A 17,378-nucleotide genomic window follows, 5' to 3' on the forward strand; every position below is an offset into this window, starting at 1 on the left:
GAAATTAAGGGATGAATGGAAAAAAAAAAAAAAACAGATCCAAATGGATGAATCTGTACTTACAGGGAGCCTAAGATAAGGAGAGTTACCTAACTTCAAATCTTGCCACGTGTCCTCTAAAAAAACCATACAGATGGACAAGAACAAATACAGCCTCACGACCCTATGCCTTCAAGATATCTAGAAGACAAACAGTACAGACTTCAAATTAAAAATACAAAAAAGCCAAATTCCAGCAGAGCCATCTCAAGCTTCAACAGTAAACCTCTGCAAAAAGGAAGGTGGGTTCAAGAAAGCAGAGAGTAGGGAAATGGAGGGCCTAACATTGATTTTTTTAAAAAGAGACTCCCAGAGAGAGAAAGTCCACCCTAAGTGCAAAAGTAATGAAAAGTGAAATAATGTGAGTGGATCAGAGTACCGTATATTAAAAATGGATTTAGTGTGCAGGATTCGATGTGGCAGTCTCAGAAAGGCATTGTCTCTTTGGAGACTGGAAAGTGAAGTGAAAGGGGAAAAGAGTGGGAGAAATTTAGGATGTAAGATCCTACAGACAATAAAAACACAAAAAATTGGGGCTGGGCACAGCGGCTCACACCTGTAATCCCAGCACTTTGGGAGGCTGAAGCATGTGGATCACTTGAGGTCAAGAGTTCAGGACCAGCTTAGCCAACATGGCAAAACCCCATCACTACTAAAAATACGAAAATTAGCCAGGCATGGTGGCACACACCTGTAATCCCAGCTACTCAGGAGGCTGAGGCACGAGAATCACTTGAACCTAGGAAGTGGAGTTTGCAGTGAGCTAATATGCCACTGCACTTCAGCCTGGGTGACAGAACAAGACTCCATCTCAACAAAAAAAAAAAGAAAGAAAAAGATTGGAAGACATATAATCCCACCCCTCACCCTCACCCCTGCCCCCACAAAAAAAAACCCTAAAACTAAGCTATTATCTCGTGAACAAAGATACAAAAATCCCTAAGGGAATATTAGCAGGTCAATGCTAGCAATGTGTAAGAAGGATAATGCATTATTACAGTGATGGCTAATGTAATGTGTCAAATGATTGGGCCAAGGGATGCCCAGATAGGTGGTAAAACATATCTGGGTATGTCTGTGAGGGTATTTCCAGAAGAGATTAGCATCTGAATCAGATTGAGTAAAGAAGATGTGCCCTCACCAGTGTGGGCAGGCATCATCCAATCTGTTAATGGCCAGGATAGAACAAAAAGATGAAGGGCAAATTCCCTCTATCTTCTAGAGCTGGGACATCCCATCTTCCACCCTGAGATGTATGTTAGAGCTTCAGTTTCTTGGGCCTTCAGACTCAGATTGAACTACACCACACCATCGACTTTCCTGGTTTTCCAGCCTACAGATGGCATATCATAGTACTTCTCAGCCTCCTTAATCTCATAAGCCAATTCTATTGGTTCTGTTTGTCTGGAGAACCCAGCCGAACACAATAACCAAATACCGCTTACCCAATTAATTTAAAATTAGATTGACATTTTAAAATTAAGGCTGGACATGGTGGCTTATACCTGTAATACCAGCATTTTGGGAGGCCAAGGCAGGAGGATCACTTGAGCCCAGGAGTTTAAGGCTGCGATGAGCTATAATTGTACCACTGTCTCCCTTTTTTTTTTCTTTCTGAGACAGAGTCTCGCTCTGTCGCCCAGGCTGGAGTGCAATGGCGCAATCTCAGCTCACTGCAACCTCTGCCTCCTGGATTCAAGTGATTCTCCTGCTTCAGTCTCCTGAGTAACTGGAATTACAGGCATGTACCACCATGCCCAGTTAATTTTTTTGTATTTTTAATAGAGACGAGGTTTCGCCATGTTGGTCAGGCTGGTCCTGAACTCCTGACCTCAAGTGATCCACCCGCCTTGGCTCCCAAAGTACTAGGATTATAGGCGAGAGCCACCGCACCTGATCGTAAAACTTAAATCAATTTACACACTTTTTTTTTTTTTTTTTTTTTGAGACAGACTCTCGCTCTGTAGCCCAGGCTGGAGTGCAGTGGCACAATCTCGGCTCACTGCAAACTCCGCCTCCTGGGTTCACACCATTCTCCTGCCTCAGCCTCCCAAGTAGCTGGGACTACAGGCATCCACTACCACGCCTGGCTAATTTTTTGTATTTTTAGTAGAGATGGGTTTTCACCGTGTTAGCCAGGTTGCTCTCAATCTCCTGACCTCATGATCCGCCCGCCTCAGCCTCCCAAAGTGCTGGGATTACAGGCGTGAGCCACCATGCCTGGCCAATTTGTACACTTTTTCTTGGTAACCTGTCCTTTGTTGTAGGGGGCTCAGCCATGAACCTAGTGATGGGTAAGAAAAGAAATCTTTCCTGCTCTACAAAGATGTATTTGGGGCAGGAGGATAGAATATCATTTACTTAACTAATTGTTAACTTCATAGGTGACTGTCGAATATTTTGACAGGTCAAGCAAATCCACACCAATATTTCCATCTCCCTAAACCTTTGTACTTCTATAGCAGGAGTCCACACAATTTTTCTATAAAGGGACAGGCAATAAATATTTTACACATAATTCTGTAGCAATTATTCAATTCTGCTGTTGTAGTCATATATAGAACATAAATGAGCATAGCTGTCTTCCACAAAATTTTATTTACCAAAATAGGTGGGACCAAGCATGCTTACTCATGCCTGTAATCCCAGCACTTTGGGAGGTTGAAACAGAAGGATTACTTGACGCCAAGAGTTTGAAACCAGCATGGGCAACATAGCGAGACCCTGTCTCTACCAACAAAACAAAACAAAACAAAAAAATAGCCAGGCGTGGTGGCACATGCCTGTAGTCCTAGCTACTCAGGAGGCTGAGGCAGGAAGATCACTTGAGCCCAGGAGGTCAAGGCTGCCATGAGCTATGATTGCGCCACTGCACTCCAGCCAGGAAATTTCTGGCATCCTAACTTGAATGACTATAGGCCAACATTGAATCCAGACTTCAGTTAACCAAACAAGCATATTTAGATTCAATCTCAAGTGCTCAACTGATATGATTTGGCTGTGTCCCCACCCAAATCTCATCTTGAATTGTAACTCCCACAATTCCCCTCCCATGTTGTGGGAGGGACCCAGTGGGAGGTAATTAAATCATGAGGGGCAGGTCTTTCCCATGCTATTCTCATGATAGTGGATGAGTCTTACAAGATCTGATGGTTTTATAAAGGGGAGTTTCCCTGCACAAGTTCTCTTGTCTGCTGCCATGTGAGACACGCTTTCACCTTCCACCATGATTGTGAGGCCTCCTCAGCTATGTGGAACCATGAGTCCATTAAAACTCTTTCTTTTGTAAATTGCCCAGTCTCAGGTATGTCTTTCTCAGAGCGTGAAAACAGACTAATACGGTAAATTGGTATCAGCAGAGCAGGATACTGCTGAAAAGATACTCAAAAATGTGGAAGCGACTTTGGAAACGGGTAACAGGCAGAGGTTGAAACAGTTTGGAGAGCTCAGAAGAAGAAAGGAAAATGTGGGAAAGTTTGGAACTCCCTAGAGACTTGCTGAATGGCTTTGACCAAAATGCTGATAATCACATGGACAATGAAATTCAGGCTGAGGTGGTCTTAGATGGAGATGAGAAACTTGTTGGGAACTGGAGCAAAGGTGACTCTTTTTCTGTTTTAGCAAAGAGACTGGTGGCATTTTGCCCCTGCCCTAGAGATATGTGAAACTTTGAACTTGAGAGAGATGATTGAGGGTATCTGGTGGAAGAAATTTCTAAGCAGCAAAGCATTCAAGAGGTGACTTGGGTGCTGTTAAAGACATTCAGCTTTAAAAGGAAAACAGCATAAAAGTTCAGAAAATTTGCAGCCTGACAATGCGATAGAAAAGAAAATCCCATTATTTGAGGAGAAATTCAAGTGGGCTGCAGGAATTTGCATAAGTAATGAGGAGCCGAATGTTAATCTCCAAGTCAATGGGGAAAATGTCTCCACCTATGCGGCAGCCTCTTCCTTCACAGGCCTGGAAGCCGAGGAAGAAAAAAATGGTTTCCTGGGCTGGGTCCAGGGTCCCTCTGCTGTGTGTAGTCTAGGGACTTGGTGCCCTGAGTCCCACCTGCTCCAGCTGTGACTAAAAGGGGCCAAGGTGCCAAGATGCTGCTCAGGCTATGGCTTCAGAGGGTGCAAGCCCCAAGCCTTGGCAGCTTCCATCTGGTGTTGACCCTGCGGGTGCACAGAAGTCAATAATTGAGGTTTGGGAACCTCTGCTTAGATTTCAGGGGATGTATGGAAATGCCTAAATGTCCAGGCAGAAGTTTGCTGCAGGGGTAGCATGCTCATGGAGAACCTCTGCTAGTGCAGTGCAGAAGGGAAATGTGGGGTGGGCGCCCTCCACACAGAGTCCCCACTGGGGCGTTGCTTAGTAGAGCTGAGAAGAGGGCCACTGTCTTCCAGAACCCAGAATGGTAGATGCATTGACAGCTTGCACTGCGCACTGGGAAAAGTCGCACTCAATGCCAGCCCGTGAAAGCAGCCTGGAGGGAGGCTGTACCCTGCAAAGCCACAGGGGCAGGGCTGCCCAAGACCATGGGAACACACCTCTTGCATCAGCATGACCTGGATGTGAGACATGGAGTCAAAGATCATTTTGGAGCTTTAAGATTTGACTGCCTCACTGGATTTTGGATTGCATGGAGCCATTAGCACCTTTGTTTTGGCCAATTTCTCCCATTTGGAATGGGTGTATTTATCAAATGCCTGCAACCCCATTGTATCTAATAAGTAACTAACTTGTTTTTGATTTTACAGGCTCATAGGCAGAAGGGACTTGCCTTCTCTCAGATGAGACTTTGGACTGTGGACTTTTTGGTTAATGCTGAAATGAGTTAAGACTTTGGGGGACTGTTGGGAAGGCACGATTGGTTTTGAAATGGGAGGAGAGGAGATTTGAGAGGGGTCGGGGTGTGATGATATGGTTTGGCTGTTTCCCCACCCAAATCTCATCTTGAATTGTAGCTCCCACAATTCCCATATGTTGTAGGAGGGACCCAGTGAGAGGTAATTGAATCATGGGGTGGCGGCTCTTTCCTATGCTATTCTCGTGATGGTGAATGAGTTTCATAAGATCGGATGGTTTATAAAGGGGAGTTTCCCTGCACAAGTTCTCTTGTCTGCCACCATGTGAGACATGCCTTTCACCTTCCACAATGATTGTGATGCCTCCCCAGCCACATGGAACTGTGAGTCCATTAAACCTCTTTCTTTTGCAGATTGCCCAGTCTCGGGTATGTCTTTATCAGCAGCATGAAAATGGAGTAATATGTCAAGTTAACACACTGACTTCCCAAATTCTGAGTGAATGAAACCATATAAATAAATTTGGCCCTTATCATCCTTATGTTTTCTTTTCCTTAAACAAATACCCATTTCCATACATACTTCTCAGCATCCCTCTAATACAAATTAGCAAGGTCTCGTTGCTCCTTTGATGTATAAGCCAATGTTCTGCTCCAGGTCCAGGCATTATGAGTAGAGTATTTTAAAACAACAATAGAACCAACCAAATGTGTTCTGCTTTTTATGGTCACTATGTTCTGGCAATAGTAAACTGTGAGTGACAAATTACCCGCCCTGCTGTACCATCACCTGTCCCCTTTCTCTTGCAGTGCCTCTGTTCTCTAGGAACTGAACTGGTAATTGTCTCCCTGGGCTATGACAGGTTTAACTGTCTTTACCCCACACAGTCCATTATTACCTTTATTATTTTATTAGTTTATTATTATCAGTCTTTTTTTTTTTTTTTTTTTTTTTTTTGAGACAGAATCTCGCTCTATCGCCCAGGCTGGAGTGCAGTGGCGCAATGTCGGCTCCCTGCAAGCTCCACCTCCTGGGTTCACGCCATTCTCCTGCCTCAGCCTCCCAAGTAGCTGGGACTACAGGCGCCCGCCACCACGCCCAGCTAATTTTTTGTATTTTTAGTGGAGATGGGGTTTCACTGTGTTAGCCAGGATGGTCTCCATCTCCTGACCTCGTGATCCACCCACCTTGGACTCCCAAAGTGCTGGGATTACAGGCGTGAGCCACCGTGCCAGGCCTATTATCAGTCTTTATCGCCTAGAAATAATGAGAAGAAATGGGAATTCTTCCTTAGGATAATGGCCACCACCTTGTTATATAACTGACCCAAAAGAAGTTTCTGAAAGACTTTCAAGTGAAGGAAGTTAGCTTCCTCAGGCAGGGGAGACAGGCCCACTCCCATCGGCAAGGAAGGTTCAGTGGGACTTGGGGTTTCAGCTTTGTCTTCCTCTGACCAAATGTACTGATCTCAGAGTCCTATTCCTTCTCAAACAGTGCTGTAATTTAGAATAAAAGACTTGGCAAGATTCTGCTTTTAGCTGGCATTATAACTCTACAACCTGCACAGTTAGATTTTAGGGCCTGTAACTCAGCCATATCTGCCCTGCAGCTGCACAGATTTTTTGTTTGTTTGTATTTTGAGATGGAATCTCACTCTCTTGCCCAGGCTAGAGTACAGTGGTGCAATCTCAGCTCACTGCAACCTCTGCCTCCTTGATTCAAGCAATTCTCCCTGCCTCAGCCTCCCCAGTAGCTGGGGTTACAGGCGCCTGCCACCACGCCTGGCTAATTTTTGTATTTTTAGTAGAGATGGGGTTTCACCATGTTGGCCAGGTTGGTCTCGAACTCCTGACCTCAGGTGATCCACCCACCTCAGCCTCCCAAAATGTTGGGATTACAGTCGTGAGCCACCATGCCAGGCCACAAAATATTCTTTTGAGAAGAATGGAAGCCTTCTGGTCCTTCACCTATACCATCTTATGTTGGAAGGTCAAAGCCTTAAACTTGTTTTTTTTTCTTTTCTTTTCATAAGCTCTATAATGCAGTCAGAAATAGTCATCTATCCCACCATCTTTTTTTTTTCTCCTTCTTCTTCTTCTTTTTTTTTTTTTTTTTTTTTTTTTTTTTTTTTTTTTTGAGACGGAGTCTCGCTCTGTCGCCCAGGCTGGAGTGCAGTGGCCGGATCTCAGCTCACTGCAAGCTCCGCCTCCCGGGTTCCCGCCATTCTCCTGCCTCAGCCTCCCGAGTAGCTGGGACCGCAGGCGCCGCCACCTCGCCCGGCTAATTTTTTGTGTTTTTAGTAGAGACGGGGTTTCGCCATGTTAGCCAGGATGGTCTCGATCTCCTGACCTTGTGATCCGCCCGTCTCGGCCTCCCAAAGTGCTGGGATTACAGGCTTGAGCCACCGCGCCCGGCCCTTCTTCTTCTTCTTTTAGACAGAGTCTCACTCTGTCGCCCAGGTTGGATTGCAGTCGTGCCATCTCAGCTCACTGCAACCGCTGCCTCCTGGGTTCAGGTGATTCTCCTGCCTTAGCCTCCTAAGAACTTAGGATTACATGCACGTGCCACCATATCCAGCTAATTTTTGTATTGTTAGTAGAGACAGGGTTTCTGCCATGTTGGCCAGGCTGGTCTTGAACTCCTGGCCTCAAGTGATCGACCTGCCCTGGCTTCCCAAATTGCTGGAATTACAGGCATGAGCCACTGCATCTGGCCTATTCCACAATCTTTTGCAATACCCATTGTTGCTATCAACAATCACTTGACTATGTAAAATTTCTTCCCTACTGACATCCCACCCCATGTCACCACTGGCAATAATTTGAATAACCTTGTTGTCACTGCATGCTACACATTATCACTATCAATAATGAATCTCATCATGAGGTTGTCGAGTATGTGTTTAAACCGGTCCTAGAATTCCAACTTGGGAACTGTTTGAACTGTTTCTGGGAGCCACCCCTTGTGCCAACTAGAGTTAGGTCTGACAGTAAACAGTATCTTACTCCAATAGTTCAAAAGACTTTAAGGAAGAAACTATATACAGAAGTGTGGGGAGGATTAAGGGAACCAATAAAGGATGCTGAAGTATCCAGAGACTAGCAACAAGGGAAACCACTGTCACTCCTAGGTCTGAAGGGGCAAAGAGAGAAAATATTATTGCTGCTCAGAGAGGGTTGGAGGATCATAGGAGGATGCTCTACCTCAAAAGCTATATATATAGTGGGATATAGCTCCCGCCAGAAAATATGGCTCAGAGTTGAAAGGGAACAAAACAGGAGGCTTCTAAAGCTGCTCTCTTCTCATCCTCAGCCTACGATGCCTCTTGGTAGAATTAGAAGTGAGCTCATAAGGAGCCCAGGTGGCATAATCTGAAGGAATGAACGTCAGTGGTCACAGTTGCATGGTAAACACACCAGACAGTGATAACGTAAGCATACCCTAAGAATGACCCTATATTCTAAGAACATTGTATGTTCACAATTCCAACCTAAGGAATCCAGGAGTAGCCAACCAGAGATTCATTTGGAGGTTGTTGTCAGCTGGGATTGCGCCACTGCACTCCAACCTGGGTCACAAAGTGAGACTCCGTCTCAAAAAAGAAAATTAAGGCCGGGCACGGTGGCTCACGCCTGTAATCCCAACACTTTGGGAGGGCTCTGCCTTTTGTAATCCAAGGCAGGTGGATCAGGAGGTCAGAAGACGAGCCTGGCCAATATGGTGAAACCCTGTCTCTACTAAAAATACAAAAATTAGCCGGGCATGGCCCAGCTACTCAGGAGGCTGAGGCAGGAAAATAACTTGAACCTGGGAGGCGGAGGTTGCAGTAGGCCGAGATTTTTCCACTGCACTCCAGCCTGGATGACAGATGGAGATTCCATCACACACACACACACACACACACACACACACATTAAAATAAATAAATTTGTAGGAGTTTTTAAAGCCACAGAGTTTAAAACTTTTGTGTGTTTTAGATTTTTTTTTAGAGACTAGTTCTCCCTATGTCACCCAGGACAGAGGGCAGTAGCACAACCATAGCTCACTATAACCTTGAACTCCTGGGCTCAAGTGAACTTCTGAGCCTCCCAGAGCCCTGGGATTATAGGCGTGAGCCACTGTGTGTGGCCCAAAAACAATTTTTTTTTTAAGATACGAAGTCTCGCTCTGTCGCCCAGGCTGGAGTGCAGTGGCGCGATCTCTGCTCACTGCAAGCTCCGTCTCCCGGGTTCACATCATTCTCCGGCCTCAGCCTCCTGAGTAGATGGGACTACAGGCACCCGCCACCACGCCCGGCTAATTTTTTTTTTTTTGTAATTTTAGTAGAGACAGGCTTCCACCTCGTTAGCCAGGATGGTCTCAATCTCCTGACCTCGTGATCTGCCAATCTCGGCCTCCCAAAGTGCTGGGATGACAGGCGTGAGCCACTGCGCCCAGCCCCAAAAGTTATTTTTTAATTCAACATGAGTACATGTTGAAGAGAAGTATGACAGGTGATGAAGAAAATTACTTTCAAGGATAAAAATACTTTCATTAGAATAAAATTCTATTGGATAAGTGCAATAAAAATAAGTTCAGAAAAAAGAACCATGGAAAATTTCCAGTTGTTCACGAAAAGTGTACGGGTTTTTTGTTTTGTTTTGTTTTTGTCCAGGCTGGAATGCGGTGGCACCATCTTGCCTCACTGCAACTTCTGCCTCCTGGGTTCAACTGATTCTCCTGCCTCAGCCTCCTGAGAAGCTGGGATTACAGGCGCGTGCCACCACACCTGGCTAATTTTTGTATTTTAAGTAGAGGCGGGGTTTCACCATGTTGGTCAGGCTGATCTTGAAGTTCTGACCTCAAGTGATCCGCCCGCCTCAGCCTCCGAAAGTGCTGGGATTACAGGTGGAGCCACGGCACCCAGCCAAGTTTGTGTGTTTTTAAAAAAAGTCTGAGAGTTATCACATCACTATTATATTTCCATTCCTTTTCATACAATTAAAAGAGAGCTGCAACAATTTCAAAACGAGAATATTTATATCAGAAATTTAATCCTTTAAAGTCAAGATAAAAATTTTAGATGTCAACACAAAAAATGTATGAACGGATATAAATGTGTGTGTATATACATATTATATATATATATTTTGCATATATATAATGCTTTTAGGGAGTACCTAGGCAAAACATTTTTAGGAACACAGGAAGAGGAGGTAGATGTCTAGTTTTAGAGACTCACTATAAAATATGGTGCCCTGCCCAATTTCTGGAATTTTTGTCTCTTTTTTACAGCCCTCAAAGTTCAGAGAGTCTCAGGCTGTAGGTCAATTTAGGGCTAAAAGAGAATTCTAGATATCCGGAAGGATTGGTACCTAAGATTATGGTTATATGGCTACTTTATGCACTTAAAACTCTTACGTTTGGCCGGGCGCGCTGGCTCACGCCTGTAATCCCAGCATTTTCAGAGGCCGAGGCGGGCAGATCACGATGTCAGGAGTTAAAGACCAGCCTGGTCAACATGGTGAAACCTGTCTCTACTAAAAATACAAAAATTAGCTGGACATGGTGGCGCGTGCCTGTAATACCAGCTACTCCGGAGGCTGAGGCAGGAGAATTGCTTGAACCTGGGAGGCAGAGGTTGCAGTGAGCCGAGATTGCGCCATTGCACTCCAGCCTGGGCTACAGAGGGAGACTCCGTCTCAAAAACAAACAAACAAAACAAAACAAACAAACAAAAAAACTCTTACATTTACTGTTTTGAAAACCTATTGGGAACATCAGTTTGACAAGAAATATCTTTAAAATTCTAACAAGAGACTTAAAAAAGAACTTTGAACATACGACAGTTTAAAGCACATTTATATGCAGAGAAAGACTTAAAAATACAATTTTTGCCAAGTGAAATATTAAACAGCATGTTTCATTATATTTGCTATAGATGCCAATAGAGTTGGCATTTTCAATGAGGTATGTTTCCTGCTTATGTAATAGTCGCTTATCATAGAAGCTGTAAAATCAATCTGGAATTTCTCTTGCCAAATTGCTGCCTGTTCTTGACATTTTATATTATTAAATATATAAAATCTATAAATACTTTTAGCACACTTTCACTAAAAGGAGCACTAGTAAGTAGCAGGCCTTGCCTTGTATTTCATTAGCCAAGTCAAAACTTCTGAGCCATGCGAAATAGAAAGAGGGGTCCTAGGGTATTTTATGCCCAGGGCAACGAATGCCAAAATCAGTTTTGCTAGGAGCTGTGCTAAGTGCTTTTCATAAAATATGTAAATTAACCTACAGCCAACTCCATGTGGTATTATTTTCACTATTTTACCTAGAAGGAAATGGAAGCTTAGAAAACTCAAGCAATTTACCGAAAGTCAGAGTTAACAGAGCAAGGAAACCTGAACAGAGTGCAGCCTCCGCTCACCAGAAACTGTCAAAGAACCACATTTACTAGTACTTCAGACACAAATTCTGCGAAACAAGGCGTATCTACTCTTGTTTTACTCCCAGACACTTCCCTGTCCCGGTTAGATCAGTGGTGGTTTTCATTCAAATTTAAGTGTGTAACAGTGTCCCCGGGAGGGCTTTGTTAAAACAGATTGTTGTACGCGCCCCCTCCCCCCGCCCGCCCCGAGTGTTTGATTCAGTAGGTGTAGTTTGGGATCCAGAATCTTTCTATTTTCTTTTCCTTCTGTTTTGTTTTGTTTTTGAGACAGGGTCTCGCCCTGTCGCCCAGGCTGGAGTGCAATCGTGCGATCTCGGCTCACTGTAGCCTCCAACTCCCCAGCTCAAGCGATCCTCCAGCCTCAGCCTCCGGAGTAGCTGGGGCCACGGGCGCGCGCCACCACGGCCGATTTTTTTTTTTTTTGGTAGAGACGGGGGTCTCACTATGTTGCCCACGCTGGTCTCAAACTCCTGGGCTCAAGCGATCCTCCCGCTTCAGCCTCCCAAGGTGCTGGGATTACAGATGGAGCCACCGCGCCGGGCATCGATAATCTGCATCTTCAACCAGCTCCCGGGAGACGTTGATGCAGCTGGTCCGGGGACCACTCTTCGAAAATCATTGGTTTAGAGGTTTTAATCCTGAATGCACTGGGAAAAGTGTTGGGCGGACAGAGCACTGCTAACTCCTAACTTTTCTCAGAAACCTGGGCTCTGCATTCGCCAACAACTCGGTCCCAAGTCGCGGGCATATTCTGTCTGAAATCGTGTGCACCGCAATCGCCGCCTTGGGGTGGAGGATGGCGCTAGGCGGCCTCAGCCTCCGCCTGCTGCTCGCAGGAACCCGCGCCCCGGCTCCTCGGCGATCCATTGCTCTCTCCGCTGACGCCGGCCGCAGGTCTCGGTCACGCCCCCGGCGGCCCGTTGGTTCGCGGGTCCCGCGGGGTGCCCCCGCCCACACGCTATGCCTTAAGTTGGGCCAGGCTGAGGCGTTGCTGCTCGAGCGGCCGATCCGAGACGTGGCTCCCTGGGCGGAAGAACCATGTTGGACTTCGCGATCTTCGCCGTTACCTTCTTGCTGGCATTGGTGGGAGCGGTGCTCTACCTCTACCCGGTGAGCGTCGTCTTGGCTTTCTGGGGCCCTGGGCGCCGCCCCAGCCTCTCTGTCGCCCGCATCCAGGCCGACCTGCCCGCTGCGGGCCGCAGGGGGCGGGCCTGAGGGGAGGGCTCGGGATCCCTCCCGGGCTTCGGCTCGGGGACCGCACCCGGAGTCACGTGACGCCCCACCGGGCAAGCGCTGAGAGCTACGTGGGCTGCGCCGCTACGCCTCAGGCGCCTGGCCAGGCTGGCTGTAGCTGCTGAGGAAAAACCCGCGCCTCCGCGGGCCGACCTCACCTTGACAGGCACCCCGCGCCACTCTCCAAGGCGGCTCTCAAGTACTTTGGGCGGCTTTTTGGCAATAACTCCGCTAAACCCAAATTTCATTTCCCGGTGTGTCGGAGGAGACTCCTGGGCGCGCCACTCCTTTCTCCTTTCTTGAGGATTCTGCCAGCACTTGTGTCTTCCTCCTTTCCTTCTGTCCATCGATCTATCCTGACTGGAATCCAAAGTGCTTGAGGTCCAGGTCTTGCTCCTCTGAGGGACTCCAGGGCAAATGCTTCTCTCGGGGAGAGCGCCGCGCTGCCGGTTCGGGTGCGAGCTTGCCTCGGCCGCTGCCGTCTCTCCGAGCCTCCTGTCCTCCGCTCTCCACTAGCCTCCGTCCCCCAGAGAGGGAGGGTCTGAAAACAAAAGCGTTGATGGCTGAGGACCGTCTTTAAAACCTGTTCTACGCACTTTGGGAGGCTGAGGCGGGCGGATCACGAGGGCAGGATATGGAGACCATCCTGGCCAACATGGTTACACACCGTCTCTACTAAAAATACAAACATTAGCCGGGTGTGGTGGCGGGCGCCTGTAATCCCAGCTACTCAGGAGGCTGAGGCAGGAGAATCGCTTGAACCTGGGAGGCTGAGGTTGCAGTGAGCCAAGATTGCACCACTGTACTCCAGCCTGGTGACAGAGTGAGATTCCGTCTCAAAAGAAAAGAAAACAACAACACTTGTTCTACAAAGCAAGGTGGTGGTTTTACAGTGAAAGTTGAAAAGTAGCTGAACTGCTGGAATTGACCATACACTTTCTTAAATGTTCTTTTCCGAGCAGGTAAATGGATTAGGCTGGAATCTTGCAACTACACAATAAGGGATTTCCTGAAATCTTATTTTCTGAGAAACTAAACAATTTCAGTGGTTCTTGAATTTTTGGTGGTTTTAAAATGATACTCTTCTTTGATCAGCTCATAGAAGCACACTGTTTATTCTTGGCACTAGATATGTGCCAGATACGGTTCCATGTGCTGGGAATCCAGCCATGAACAAACCAGACAGAAAATTCCTGACTCTTGGAATTTACTTCCTAGAGAAGGGGAACAGACAGTAAAAACAAGTAATATAGGATTGTGCGTAGAAATAAAGTTGGGGATAGGTAGATTGTTATTTCAAAGTAGGATAGCCGGGAGCTAAGGAGACATTTCAGCAGAGACTGGAAGAAGGTGAAGGTGCAAGCCATTCAGGTATCTGAGAAAGAGCATTCCGGGTCGAGGGAGCAGCAAATACAAACCCTAAGAGGGAGACCCGCCTGGTGTGTTCCTGGAAAGCAAGGGGACCAGTGTGGTTAGAATGTAGTAAATGAGGAAGAGACCAGAGGAGAGAAAGTCAGAAGGATGGGGGTGAAGGACAAATTTTAAATGACTTGTAAGGCTAGGCTTTTTTTTAATGGACTTTTGCTGTGTGCCACTGGAGGATTTCAGCCATTTGAAATTGGATAGAATTAAAATTTAATATTATTAGATAAATTTTAAAAGAATCATTCTGGTTGCCAAGTCATGAATAGACTTGGGTCTCCAGGTAAGGATGGAAGCAAGCCGAGTAATTAGGAGGATATTATCATTTCAGTTTGGATCATGTTAGTAGTGGCAGAGATAATGAGAACTAGTCAGTTGTGAAGATAGTGCCAATGGGCTTTCCCAGTGGATTGGATGTGAAATGTGAAAGAGAGGCATCAAGGAAAACACCAGTTATTTTTAGCCTGGTATCTGGAAGGATGGATTAATTCCAGGGAAGATCAGCGGTTTTGTTGTTGTTGGTTGTTCTTTAGTTTTGTTTTGGTGGGAGGTAGTGAGGATTTATAGAGATTAGGAGTTGGTTTTGGGTAGGCTAGGTTTTTTTTTTTGAGACGGAGTCTCGCTCTGTCGCCCAGGCTGGAGTGCAGTGGCCGGATCTCCGCTCACTGCAAGCTCCGCCTCCCGGGTTTACGCCATTCTCCCGCCTCAGCCTCCCGAGTAGCTGGGACTACAGGCGCCCGCCACCTCGCCCGGCTAATTTTTTATACTTCTTTTTAGTAGAGACGGGGTTTCACCGTGTTAGCCAGGATGGTCTCGATCTCCTGACCTCGTGATCCGCCCGTCTCGGCCTCCCAAAGTGCTGGGATTACAGGCGTGAGCCACCGCGCCCGGCCTGGGTAGGCTAGGTTTGAGATGCCTGTTAGACATCCAAGTGGAGATGTTGATGAGTAACTGAATATATGTCTTCAGTTTATGGGAAAAGTCCAGGCTGAAGATACACATTTGGGAGCTATCAATGTATAGATGGTATTTAAAGCGAGGAGAACCGGTTGCTATCTCCCAGACAATTTAGATACCGGAGAGAAGAGGTCCCAGGGACCATACCCTGGATTCTCCAATGTTAATGGTTGAGGAGAGAAACAAGAGCCAGCAAAGGAGACTGAGAAGGAGCAGCCACATAAATAGAAGGAAGCCAGATGTTTTAAGCAGAAGAGAAGCAGAAGAGGATAATCAGCTAAGTCAAATGCTGCAGATATGTCAAGTAAGTTAAGGCCTAAGAATTTAGTAACATTGAATCGTTTTTTTGTTTCGTTTTGTTTTGTTTTGTTTCGTTTAAGAGACAGAGTCTCTCTCTTGCCCAGGCTGGAGTACAGTGGTACCATCATAGCTCATTGTAACCTCAAACTCCTGGCTCCAAGCGATCCTCCCACCTTAGCCTCTCAAGTTGCTGGGACTACATGCGCATGCCACCACACCTGGCTAATTTTTAAATTTTTAATTTTTTGATACAAAGTCTTGCTCTGTCGCCCAGGCTGGAGTGCAGTGGCATGATCTCTGCTTACTGCAGCCTCTGCCTCCCAGGTTCAAGCGATTCTCCTGCCTCAGCCTCCCAAGTAGCTGGGACTGAAGGCACACACCACCACGCCCAGCTAATTTTTTTATTTTTAGTAGAGACAAGATTTCACTATGTTGGCCAGGCTGGTCTCGAACTCCTGACCTCAAGTGATCTGCCCACCTTGGCCTCCCAAAGCACTGGGATTACAGGCATGAGCCACCGCACCCAATCTAATTTTTAAATTTTTTATAGAAATGAGGTCCCACTGTGTTGCCCAGGCTGGTCTTGAACTTCTGGGCTGAAGTGATCCTCCTGCCTTAGTCTTCCAAAGATTCAGGATTACAGGCATGAGCCACTGCAACATTTGTACTCTTAAGAAGAGTGGTTTCATGTAATTGGGGTGATAAACCTAAATGGGTGGATTCAGAGATATCAAGTATAGATAGCTTTTTAGAGTTTGGCGGTAAAGGGTGCTGGTAACTAGAGAGGGAAGTGAGGTGACGAAATTCTTAAGGTAGGAGAAATTACATTATGCTGATGAGGGCTGTCAAGTCATGAAGGAGAAGCTGATGATGTAAGAAGCTTATGGCCAGCACAGTGACTCAAGCCTATAATCCCAGCACTTCGGGAGGCTGAGGTGGGAGGATTGCTTGAACTCAGGAGTTTGAGACTAGACTGAGCATTATAGTAAGACCCTGTCTCTAAAAAAATAAATAAGTAAGTAAATAAATTAGGCATGGTGGTGAGTATCTGTGGTCCCTGGTCCCAGCTACTTGGGAGGCTGAAGCAGGAGGATCGCTTGAGCCTGGGAGATCGAGGCTGCAGTGAGCCAAGATGGCGCCATTGCACTCCAGACTGGGTGACAGAGTGAGACCATGTCTCAAAAAAAAAAAAAAAAGCTTAGGTTCCATGGTCTGTTACTATAATCACTCCTTTGCATATACCTTCAACTCCTTTGCCCTGTATCCTTTGTCATAATCATCTAGCAAACCCTAATTGTGATTAAATCCAATGCTCTGTCAATTCTGCCCCTGAACCCACACAGCTGGGAAAAAAAAAAAAAAGGCGGAAAAGAACACAGCCATACTGACTAGTCTCATTTTAAATTCATGTACCTTAAGTGGGGTATCTGGAAATCACCTGGTGTATCCAGTCTCCAAATCTTCCAGATAACTTTTCATTCCTTCCCTGTCTTCAAATCTTCTGTCTTCACCAATAACTGATAATTTCCTTTTTGTTTTTTTGAGGCGGAGTCTTACTCTGTCACCCAGGCTGGAGTGCAATGGTGTGGTCTTGGCTCACTGCAACCTCCACCTTCCGGGTTCAAGCGATTCTCCCACCTCATCCTCCTGAGTAGCTGGGACTACAGGCGTGTGCCACCACATCTGGCTAATTTTTGTATTTTTAGTAGAGATGGTGTTTCACTATGTTGGCCAGGCTGGTCTTGAACTCCTGACCTCGTGATCTGCTCTCGCCTCCTTCCCTCCTTCCCTCCCTCCCTCCCTTCCTTCCTTTCTTCTCTCCCTCCCTCCCCCACCTCCTTCCCTCCCTCCCTGCTTGCTTGCTTTCTCTCTCTCTCTCTCTTTCCCTCCCCCTCCCTCCCTCCCTCCCTCTCTCTTTCTTTCTCTCTTTCTCTCTCTCTCCCTTTCCTTTCCTGTCCTGTCCTGTCCTTTCCTTTTTTTCTTTCGACAGAGTCTCGCTCTGTCTCCCAGGCTGGAGTGCAGTGACATGATCTCGACTCACTGCAACCTCCGCCTCCTGGGCTCAAGAGATTCTCTGCCTCTGCCTCCTGAGTAGCTGGGATTACAGCGCCCACCACCACGCTCTGCTAATTTTTGTATTTTTAATAGAGACGGGGTTTCAACATGTGTGCCAGGCTGGTTTTGAACTCCTGACCTCAAGTGAT

At 46.4% G+C, this 17,378-nt stretch overlaps 1 protein-coding gene across 9 annotated transcripts in view; it reads left to right on the top strand.

Moving 5' to 3' along the window:
• Window positions 1-12,255: 12,255 nt before the first annotated feature.
• Window positions 12,256-17,378, top strand: part of CYP20A1 (cytochrome P450 family 20 subfamily A member 1) — a 57,791-nt gene continuing 52,668 nt past the window's right edge. For 4 of the 9 annotated variants that reach the window (XR_013402124.1, XM_077957391.1, XM_015110742.3 and 1 more), the window contains exons 1-2: window positions 12,256-12,372; window positions 14,981-15,178. Coding sequence is in view for 2 of the 9 variants with exons in the window: in XM_015110742.3 (XP_014966228.3) it covers window positions 15,035-15,178 (144 nt within the window). In the remaining 7 variants the exon portion in view is untranslated. Of the gene's footprint in view, window positions 12,373-14,980; window positions 15,179-17,378 lie in introns of those variants that run through there. The other 5 variants (XR_001438717.3, XM_077957392.1, XM_015110744.3 and 2 more) reach the window with 2 other exon arrangements.

The sequence above is a fragment of the Macaca mulatta genome, chromosome 12, assembly GCF_049350105.2.
Source record: "Macaca mulatta isolate MMU2019108-1 chromosome 12, T2T-MMU8v2.0, whole genome shotgun sequence".
Taxonomy (NCBI): domain Eukaryota; kingdom Metazoa; phylum Chordata; class Mammalia; order Primates; family Cercopithecidae; genus Macaca; species Macaca mulatta.